Source organism: Mus pahari, chromosome 2 (genome assembly GCF_900095145.1).
Source record: "Mus pahari chromosome 2, PAHARI_EIJ_v1.1, whole genome shotgun sequence".
Lineage (NCBI taxonomy): Eukaryota > Metazoa > Chordata > Mammalia > Rodentia > Muridae > Mus > Mus pahari.
The window spans coordinates 121,257,559-121,269,307 of record NC_034591.1 but is presented as its reverse complement, the minus strand read 5'-3'; the positions used below and the strand labels follow the sequence as shown (position 1 = coordinate 121,269,307).

General features: G+C 36.3%; 1 protein-coding gene across 2 annotated transcripts in view; it reads right to left on the bottom strand.

Annotated features, from left to right (window-relative positions):
- Positions 1-3,017: 3,017 nt before the first annotated feature.
- Positions 3,018-11,749, bottom strand: part of LOC110315735 (contactin-6) — a 334,773-nt gene continuing 326,041 nt past the window's right edge. For both annotated transcript variants that reach the window (XM_021189718.2, XM_029534884.1), the window contains 3 exons: positions 6,517-6,629; positions 4,084-4,252; positions 3,018-3,221 (listed from right to left, as the gene is read on the bottom strand). In XM_021189718.2, coding sequence (XP_021045377.1) covers positions 3,121-3,221; positions 4,084-4,252; positions 6,517-6,629 — 383 coding nt within the window. In that variant the 3' untranslated portion in view covers positions 3,018-3,120. The remainder of the gene's footprint in view (positions 3,222-4,083; positions 4,253-6,516; positions 6,630-11,749) is intronic.

Here is an 11,749-nt window from a genome sequence, read left to right as displayed (position 1 = left end):
AATGTGTCACTATGGGGGTAGACTTTGCAGTTTCCTATGCTCAATCTTAACACAGTGTGGAATCACAGTTTACTCCCGGCGGCGTGAAAGAGACAGTCTCCTTCTAGATGCCTTCAGTTCAAGATGTAGACATCTGAACTCCTCCTCAGCACCACCTCTGCCAGCATGATGTCATGCTTCTTACCATGATTATAATAAACTGAAATTCTGAAAATGTAAGCCAGTCCAAATTAAAGGGTTTCTTTTATAAGTGTTGCTTTGGTCATGGTGTCTCTTCACAGCAATGAAGCCCTAAATCACATAAATAACACAAATTGGACTCAATTTATTAAGGAATATAAAAAAAAAATGTTACAAAATTGTGTGGGCTGGGAAGGGAGTAACTCAGACCCAAAAGGATATACATGGTATGTAATCACTAATAAGTGGATATTAGCCAAAAAAAAAAAAAAAAAAAAAAAAAAAGGTACAGAATACTCAAGATACAGTCCACAGAATTCAAACAGTGAGGATGCCTCAGTCCCATGTAGGAGGGAGTAGAAATCAATCACAGTGGGAAGAGAGGGAGGGACCTGGGGGCAAAGTACATGGGGGTGGGGGAGGGAGTTGGGGGAAGAGGGGAACCTGATCTGGTATTGGCTGAGGGAAAAAGGACTGAAACCCTTAGGGACAGCAGAAAAAAATGAAAACAGGCAACTTCAGGAAATGGGAAGTTGGGGGAATCATCAAAAATGCACCAAAGAAACTGGGAGGTGAGAGACTCTCAGGACTCAAAGGGAGAGAGCTTAGATGAAATGCTCTACAGTAGGGATTGGGAAATTACAGAGCCTACCTCCAGCAGGAAGACAAAGCCTCTAATCAGGGAGAGGGGGACCATTCCACAGTCACAACTCTGACGCCTAATTGTTCCTGTCTGAAAGAATTACAGGGATGGAAATGAAGAGAAACCTGAAGAAAAGAAGGTCCAGCCACAAGACCAAAGTGGGATCCAGCTTACAGGGAGGTCCCAAGCCCTGACACTATCACTGAGGCTATGGAGTGCTCACCAAAAGGGACCTAGCATGACTGCACTCCGAAAGACCCAACAAGCAGCTGAAATAGTCAGAGGCAGATAGTTGCACCCAACCAATGGAAAAAAGCAGCTGGCCCCTTTTGTTGAATTAGATAAAGACTGAAAGAATCTGAGGAGGAGGGTGACCCTATAGGAGGACCAGCAGTCTCAATTAATCTAGACCCCTGAGATCTCTCAAACACTGGATCACCAAAAATGACAGAATACACCAGCTGATATGAGGTCCCCAACACACATACAGTAGAGGACTTCCAGGTCTGTGTTCAATTAGAGATTCTGCACCTAACCCTCAAGATACTTGAGGCCCCTGGGAGTTTTAAAGTCAGGTGAGGTGGACAGTGAGGATAACCACGTGGACTCAGGGGGGATGGGGAGGAGGTATGGGATGGAACAGTAAAACGGTTGACGGAGGATGGGATTAAAATATTGAGAGTAAAAAAAATTAAGTAAATATTTTTTTAAATGAAAAACTATTTGCGAACATGACAGAACCATCACACAAGAACTCAGTATCAGGCTTTGATGGCAACTATAAAATCTGAACAAGATGAAGCCAGAAAAATTCCCAGCATGAATGGCAGAGGAGTTCTTGATTATCACCCCTAACTATGAGGCTATTGGCAACTGATGCCGCTGTAAAGTAAAAATAAGTTTTTAGAGGTTAGCCCTGGATTGGCTATCAGCAGATTTTCTTATACCCAAGCGTAAATGAGTAGCACTAAAGGACCTCAGGGATTTTAAAGAAGAAGAGAGTGGGACCTAAGAAGTGGTAAAGAAAATTGGTGGTGATGTATACTGGAAAGAATCAGAGAGTAGGGAATTAGGATCAATTTGACCAAGGTACTTTATATACATGTATGAAAATTTCAATTAAAGAACATATATACATGTATGCATATTAAACTTATGAGGAGTTCATGACATGGCTTATAAGAAAAGTTCAAGTTGTTGTTGTTTAAATAAAACCTTAAACCATGTGAAAAAGTGAAATCTAGTCTTCCAGAATGAAAATCACTGGAGCTAGCCAACAGCAGGAGAAAATCTGTCGTTGTAGTGGACGAAACAGGAGGGTCAGGACACTGGTACTCCCCTTATACTTCTCTGCAGACTGTGCTTCTGGACCATGCAGGGCTGGGGCTTTGCTGAGATTGATTACCCCTAGAGCAGAGTTAGCTCACAATATCACACTAAAATCAGATTCATAAGACTATTGGTTTTCAGTTGCGATTATATTTATGATTAAAGAAAAGTTTGATTTTTTTTTTTAAAAAGGAAAAGATCACTGTGACTAAAATGTAGGGAATCTGATCAAATAAATCTGTTTCCAGATTTTTATTACTATGTAAAAGTAAGGCCATGTAGATTATAATCAGTTTATAAGAAGTACCAGGGATTTGTTCACTAGATGTTAATTTAGGGGAAAACTTATTTTCAATGAGTCCTGGTTTCTCCTCATTTTTGCTTCCCTGCCTAAAACTCTCCTATTTGTTCTTTTCTTATAAAACCCAAGAAGAAAGATCACTGTGCATACTGACATATTGTCAAGTATAATTATTTTTTTCTAACTGGATTGAGAAACTGCAGCACCAGGATTTGGAAAATCTGATATTTGGGAGATATATACAACAATAAACAAGCGATTGTATTTTGTTTCAAACGGTGCTAAGGACTGTAAATAGTGAAGTATATTACCTAGAGCACATAAAATGAACATGAATTTATACCTGTCTCATATCTATAATCGTTATTGAGGTGGTTATTTATATTCTCCTTATAAGTCAACTGAAAGACATAGCAGTTTTATATCCTCAAGTTAATTTGGCACACTCACATGTGTAATGATGTGTGAACATCAAAATTCAAAGTGTTTCAAAGTGTTTAAAACTGTTTTATTAATGTACCACAGATATTTACAAGAGCTTAGTAATATACATTTATTTTCTTTCCAAACAAGTCTGTATTAAGAATATGTCTTGTGATAAGAGGCTGGGGAATGGATTTACAGAATGATTTGCTCTCAGAAAATTTCCAAAGATCCACGGATTAGTTCATCTTGAAAGTGGGTGAATAGCAAAATAGTAAAAAAACCCAACCATTGACAGGAACTGGGTGCTGGGCTTCAAGATCTGAACTCCCGTGGAACTCAAACCTGGAAAATACAAAAATCAAATAATCACCTCACAGGACATAAAACTGCCTACTCTATTAATTTCATGACAGAGAAACTACACTGTCATGTTTGTTTCTTAATAATAATATTTTACTACATTAAATGCAAGTTTAAGAAAGAACTCCTCCTATTATAGGATGCCATCTCAAATGTAAAGATGAAGAATAAAAGTGCCCAAATTGGTGAGGACTACTTAAAATTATATTAGAGCTGGCCAACATTTGGTGACCAATTACTTCAACTTAAAAGCTTCATGAAGATGAGATCTTGATGCTTTCAAAGCAAAACTAGTTGTTAGTATTACTTGATAACTGGGGATCTGGCTTCCTTTCTCCACGATTGAGAAGCCTTCAGCTTAGTCTAAATGCTATGACTAATTGCTGATGTCTGCCACAGACATGGAAAGAACCACATAGGGATAGATGCTTCAAATTCACTGTTTCTGCTTTCAGACCTTTGACCATTTGTAGAAAGAAAAAAAAAATCTTGTGCAAAAATAATGAAACATGAAATTATCTCCCTTTTTCTTTTCATTAATTTTCTTTGATTTTATTTTTAACTTTCTCTTTCCTAACTTCACTTCTTTCTTATTTATTTATTTATTTACTTATGTATTTATTTATTATTTTGTTTTCAAATGAGAAAATTGGAGAAATGCATGCCCATTGTTAAATGTGACTGATGATATGAGAAAAACTGGCTTGTCACTTTTGACTCACAGCTGAAAATGGAAACACAGACCTTTTACTTTGTCACAAAACATTTACTTAACAATCTGAAAGTCCCTGGGAACATTTGTGCTGCAGGTGACCAGATTAGACAAAGCAGCAACTCAACTCACTTGACATTTTTGGAATTCTGATTTCCTCACTGCTGCTTCCATCTCCACCATCACTGACTGTTCTGATTTCGATCAAATAGTCTTCTTCGAATGGAACCAGGAGTTCAGCCGATGTATTGTTTGTTTCCAAAATATGAGTTTTACTCTGTCGGTTCTGCCGATAGAGGATCTGTATGAAAGGGAGAGCCAAGTTCAGATGGGTTTGATGTGTACTGAGGGTTCAGTTGCTGTTATGTTGAGGGACAAGGAACAAGATTAAATCAGTGCTCTCACTTATATTAAAAGAACCATTACCAACTTTGTACTAACATGCAAACATTCGGGTTGACTTATCATTACATTTATTATTGAGAAATAATATTTCTTTGGGATCCATGTCTCAGGATTGGGAGTAGATTTATTATCTTATGTATGTAGTTTGAGTACATTAGTTTTAGGGATTACTATGAAAACTCACTTTCAGTTTGGATCCATTACAAATGTCTAAATATGTACATCTGCCCAGAGTTAATTTACATTAACACGAATGGGGATTACTTACTCTAGGCTCTCTTAATAATAATGTTCTTGTGAGATTCCTTTTGTGCTGTTAAAAGCCCATATCTACTATGTCCTACTTTCTTATACTCCATTTAAACTTACTCCTTAACATCAATCATGAATTGCATCTACAAAAAAACCCCGTTATTTCTTGATAGCAAAAGCAATCATGTGGAGAAAAATGATTTCATGCTGTAGGACTTAGATTTTTTTATTCTCCATATCATATTACTCCATATCTGTTACTTAACCTAGAACACACAATCTTTATAAAAAAACTCAGATGATTGCAGATACTGGGGAGGATGTAGAGAAAGAGGAACACTCCTCCATTGCTAGTGGGACTGAAAGCTGGTACAACCACTCTGGAAATCAGTCTGATGGTTCCTCAGCAAATTGGACATAGTACTACCTGAGGACCCAGCTACACTACTCCTGGGTTTATAACCAAAATATGCCCCAACATATAACAAGGACATATGCTCCACTATGTTCATAACAGCCTTATTTATAGTAGCCAGAGGACAGAAAGGACCCAGATGTCCTTCAACAGTGGATACAGAAAATGTGGTACATTTACACAATGGGGTACTACTCAGCTATTAAAAATAATAGCTTCATGAAATTCACAGGCAAGTGGATGGAATTAGAGGTAACTCAGTCATAAAAGAACACACATGGTATGTACTTACTAGTAAGTGGATATTAACAAACAAACAAAAAGGCTCAGAATACCCACAATAAAACTCACAGACCATATGAAACCCACGAAGAAGGAAGACCAAAGTATGGATGCTTCAACCCTACTCAGAAGGCGGAAAATAATCATGGGAGGTATACAGAGGGTGGGACCTGAGAGAGAGAGAGGAGGGAGGGAAAAGGGGGCAGGATCAAGTGTAGGAGGAGAAGAAGGAGAAGTACAGAGGGTCAGGAAATTGAACGGAGGTGTGTAGCAGTGGGGAACGGGGAAATTGGTAGCCACTAGAAAGTCCCAGATGCCAGGGACCCAAGAGGTTCTCAGGACTCAACAGGTATGACAGTAGCCAAACTACCTAACAAAGGGGAAAGATAACATGCAGAGACCATATCCAGTGGATAGGCATGGCTCCCAATTAAGGGATGAGACCACTTTAAAAGAGTAATCCAGAATTCCTCCTGTCAAAAGGAAATGCAGGGAAAAAGAGTGGAACAGAGACTGGCCATCCAGAGTCTGCCCTGCCTAGGGAATCTATCCCATCTACAGACACTAAACCCAGACACTATTGCTGATGCCAAAAAGATCTTGTTGACAGGAGCCTAGTATAGGTGTCCCCTGAGAAGCTGGGCCAGACCAATACAGATGTGGATACACAGCCAACCATCAGAATAAGCATGGGTTCCCAGTGGAGGAGTTAAGGGAAGGACTGAAGGAACTGAAGGGGTTTGCAACCCCTTAGGAAGAACAACAACATCAAGCTGCCAAGGACTAAACCAGCAACCAATGAGTACACATGGAGGGACCCATGACTCCAGCTGCATATATAGAAGAGGATTACCCTAACTGGCATTGATGTGAGGGAACTCCTTGGTCCTCTGGAGGCTTGCTGACCGCCTTCAGCTAGGGAAATGCTAGGTAGGGCACTGAGGTGGGAGTGGTGGGTGAGGGAGGGAGTGCCCTCATAGACACAGGGGGACAGGGGAGGCAATAGAGGATTTAACAGGGAAGAGGAAAAACATTTGAAATGTAAATAAATAAAAAATCTAATAAAAGAAAATTTTAAAAAAGAAGCAAGGGTATATTCAAAAATATTTTAATTCTAATATATACATGTGTACAAATTTCATTTCTACTTGATTATGACATTGCTGAATCTTTAATAACATAATAGATCAAATAGAAAAGTAAATACTTACCTTGTAGCCCAGCACTTCAGACTCGTTTTCCATAGTTTTTACATGCTCCCAGTTCAAGCATAATTTAGAATTTGACAGCTTCCAGGCAATGTTTGCTGGTGCTTGGCTAGGAGCTTTAAAATACAATAAAGATCCAAATGAATATTAATTAGTTAATGGAGTCTCATGTAAAGAAAAATAAAATCCCATCGTTAGCATAAAAGGAATGAAATGGTTTATTGTTATTTGAAATATCATACTGATTATAATCATAGCAAGCAAATTTATTCAAATTTTGATCATTTGGGAAGGTCTTTGTGACAGACTTATGAATTAATAATAGTTTGCTGACTGTCCAGTATTAATATATTAATCATTGATACTGAGTTTGCTCACTTTACAATGAAGAAAAAGATGAAGGATTGTGTTACATAATTTTGAAATTGGCTATTAATCAATGCTAACTAAAGTTGGAAGCATTTTATATATATATATATATATATATATATATATATATATATATATATGCATAGCCACATAAATATTGGATTCATGCTTTTATATATATTTCATTGTGAATACTCTTCAAATCCATAATGTTATATTACTATTTTCAGTGAAATTAACAAAATCAATTTAAGATACTTTAAGCAAAATGATACACATAAAATATGAAATGTATATTTATAGGATAATTTTTATAACCCTGCCAGAATGTTGCAGAACCTCAAGAGAACCAGAGTCACCAAGTGAACACATTCCTTCTGGGCTTCTTACTGCACGGCCATGTTCCTTGGTCAGCTGCCCATAGACTACTTGTCATTCAATGTGTGTGACTGAAATCACAACTGTGAACAGTACAAAGAGCTTGAATGTTCCTCTATATAGGGATAGCCCAGGATAAAAATTCTTAAAAAAAAAAAAATCTGGTGGTTGTCAATCATATGACTACAGGCCTTAATTTGGATACATGTTTATCATAGTTCAAGCAAAGGTGGCTGTGCACTGAAAAAAAGTATTCTTTATACTATTAATAATGCTCTGGGAACCAAACATAGAGAAAATTTTCACATATACATTAATCACTCCAAGTAATACTTATTCTGAACCCTATACTTAGAAATTAATGTTGTATTGGTGTGGAGGCATATCGCATATGGAAAGGAGGATGTAGAATCATTATTCTAAAATACTAGATACAGTTCAATTTTAATGATTTACAAATGGTAACTGTAATGTGACTTATAGAGTAAAAAGTCACTTGTCCCAAAATTTACCACGAACAAGTAGCCGAGTCAGAACAGATTACAGGACTCTTAGTTCTTGTCCAGCGTCCAATGGTTTCACCAAGACAACATGTTGCTATTCAAAGAGACCACATGATTATTTTGAGACTGAGAAAAACTAAGAAAAGATTTAAAAATGGTTAAACTGGAAAGCCGAGACAGAGATCATACTGCCCAGAAAGTTGTTCCTTTTCTGAATGTGTGGGGTATAGAGACTCTAGCATTTAACTCATTAGAGCACTGATGGAAACAATCATAACTTCTTTGAGCATTTTGAATCAATTGCTATTAAATGTCTTATTTATCACTAGAATGTGCGCAACTTACTGAACTAGGAGCATTGGTAACAGCCTCCCAAACCTGCTTCTGATCACCTAGCTCTGCTACCAAGTTTGGCATGGTATAGCTAGAGAAATGATGGCCAAGTAGTTGCATGGGGTCCAATTATTATTTACTATAGTTTGGCCTCACTGAAAGATAGCAGGGTTTTTTTTTTCACATGATTTTGTAAATGTCTGAGGGAATGTGCCTCTTTCTACTCTGTATCTTCAACACTTAGCACAGTGCATGGCTCAAACATTAAAAAGCTGACAAGTTAGATTTGCATGAAAAAGCATCATGCAGTCTAAACCTAAAACTACTCAATGTCTTATTACCTTTGTCATATTTAATATGTGCATGTCTCACTGGTTCCAAAATGGGAACTATACATCAAGGCCAAATTAACATGGGCAGACCTATAGTCATTCATGTGTATATATACTGACCGATATAACTGGCTATACCAATGACAATTTCTTGGAAAAATAAACCAAATTAAAGTTAAAAGCATAAAATGTCTGTGTTTAATACATAGTTAACAATTGCCAAGTGGTGTTTTTATTTATGACAGACTCCATGGCAAGAGTACTGTTACAGCCATCTTCTCTTCATTTATTTCTGAGTGAATTTTATAATCACTTGTCAGATATCAAAGAGCAAAGATAAAAATTCTCACAAGCTATCAAGATTTAATATCTTCTAGTGTGCTCTGTGGACATATTTCTTCACAACAGTATATCAAAACTAACAACATCATCATGTAATTAACACAGAACACATGTAAATCCAGCCCTTCAATAGCACTGGTAGGTTTTTGTTGTTGCCCTTTCGTTTTGTTTTATTCTCTGCAAATATCATTCATTTACCGCTGTGGCTTCCATTTGTTCAAATGCTTTAGCATAATAGGATTCCTTACAATATTGAATCTACTATGGATGCAACAGGCAAGGAGTCAGGGAGCTAAATTTTGCTACCTTGAAAGGCATACACTTGTGACTTTAGCAATAACATTGTCCTTGATATATGTATGCATTTGTTTCTTCAAAGCAGATTGCAAAACATCCCATGGGCACACCATGAGAAGTGCAGCTACTATGTATGACCAATTCTATGGATTACTTGAAATGTTTGGCTTCTCTTTGTGTCTGGAGGATAGGAAGACTCTGATTTTGAGGTCAAAGTTCCAAAGTTGTACCCAAGAGCCCTAGCTTTATTACCTTTGAAATGAGAGTCATAATTCCTAGTTAATAAAATTCTTAGTTCATATGAAATACAATAGGAAGTCTTTGCTTTGTCAGAGGTTTGTAATGAAGCCTCAATGGCCATTAAGAATCTCTCCTAGGTATAGTGGTTCTCCACTGCCTGGTTATGACATAATCTGTTTTCAGTTGAGTTCAAAGTGATTTGGCACAGATAATATGATTCTAAAATTTACAAATGACTCATTTCTTAAATATAATTAGCATAATTTGTGACACTGCTCTTGAATTTACTATGTAATTCTGATAGTATGATGCAAGGAAGGGTCTCAGCTAATTGCCTGAGAAGTTATTATAACTTATAGACTTATTTGTCTTTATTTGGTATTAATTTGGGAACAAGGATTTCAATGTCATCCACTTATCATTAGAATAATATATGATCCAAAAATTCTGAAAACTATTTTGAAGAATATCATGGTACTATTTGCACTATTAATGGTCCAGGTTTGTTATGGAGGATTAAATCATACAGCATAATATCTTTTATGAAATTAAAATTTCTGATACCTTAAGAAATCCAAAGCACTTGTCACATATGTCTTACAAAAAGTATTATGTTGCCTGTATAACATTCCCGAATGGTAAACTCAACAAACACTTTTTCTACTTTTTAACATTTTTTTGCAGCCAATTTCCAAAGACCAAAATCACGTTCTATTAATCAAGTGACAGAGCGGCATTAAACCAGCCCTTCACAGCTCTAATGGTTTCCCTGTAATCAATTTTTCTGTAGATGGCATTTATATTCAGCTGTAATTCACACTGTGAACCCAATTCAAAAACAACTTCTTATGTTACACTTCTAAGAAACAGCATGGGGTTGACATTTGGGCAAGAGAGAAAGAACATAAGTGCAAGATGAAATAAAAGCTTAATGCTTCCTTTATGTCTAAATATGGATTGATTGCATATTTACAACAAGAAAGAATCCAGTACAGAGTGCTAGTAAGTCAATGTCCATGTCCAAATTGAGCCCAAATTTGCAAACATTTTCTGTTGCAGTGTCTGAGTATGACTTTCTATAGCAGGCACATGTTTTGTTTATGCATTCTTTCCCACTTACAAGTGCTGTAAATATTTTCTTCTTTTCATTGTAAATCGAAGTGCCATCTAAGTAATGTCTGTGTGGATCACTGTTTATTTGCTATGACTTTTAGATATTAAGGACATGCATTATTTTTGCTAAGGTATGATACTTACAAGTGCATCACATGTATTATTTGAAAACAGCTACTGCACTATGATCATCACCATTGTTATTATCATAAATGGGAAACAACTGCAATGGATTTACGAAGCTTTATATATGCACATATACATACAAATATGTATGGATATACATAGAGATCTTTTGTCCCCTAAGTCTTTTTTGTTTTTGTTTTTTTGTTTTTTCAAGACAGGTTTTCTCTGTATTGCCCTTGCTGACCTGGAACTCATTTGTAGACCAGGCTGGCCTCAAACTCAGAAATCCACCTGTCTCTGCCTCCTGAGTGCTGGGATTATGTCTCCTAACTCTTAATCATGCTTATCAAACTTTGCATCCTTCTCCATACACTTTCTTCTGTGTATCTATACCTCTTATTTCTGCATGGCATTGCTTTTACCTTATAGAAAAATCATTTGTCTTTCTCTTATGCTAGAATGTTTAGCAAGTAAGAGAGAAATTATCTGAAGCAAACATACCTCAGTACTTGAGACTATATGTGGCTCTTGACAGCACTATTCATTGTATAGATGACAGAATCTTTATATTGAATAAAAGTAATAAAGTTCTGTCTTCTCCACAGCTTTGCCTGTCATGATAGCCAATCATGAGAAACAGATTTTGGTAAATGTGAGTTCTCATGTTTTTTTTTCTGATTTTACAATGAAAAAGTAAGTACCAAATTGAAAATCTAGATGGTGACAGATTCAATGTGTGATGGATGAGAAGTTTTTTTCTTTCTACTACCAGTATTCAGAGGTATTCTTGATGTCATCTCAAGGACATGGAAAATCAAAGTTAAATCCAAGGGTACCACTTAAAGAATCAGGACTGCCTTCAATGTTTCATTAAAGTCATTTCACCTCTAACACTTTGGGTGTCTTTCTGTGACCCCTGATGAACATATCTCTAAAAAAAATTTCATAAGAAGAAAGTGAAGACTAGAAGTATTTTTATTTCTTTTAAAATAAGAAAAAAATCAAAGTAAAATTATGGCCAAAGTGATGTAATACATATCGCTGTTCGTTGCACCTTCACTGTATTTTAGTCAGGGTCAGATTTAGGTAGGTTATTTTCTTCTTTTTTCCAACAAACTCCAGAACTAGGCATAATCTTCAGCTCTGCTTTTCAGTTACATATATATATATATATATATATATATATATATATATATATATATA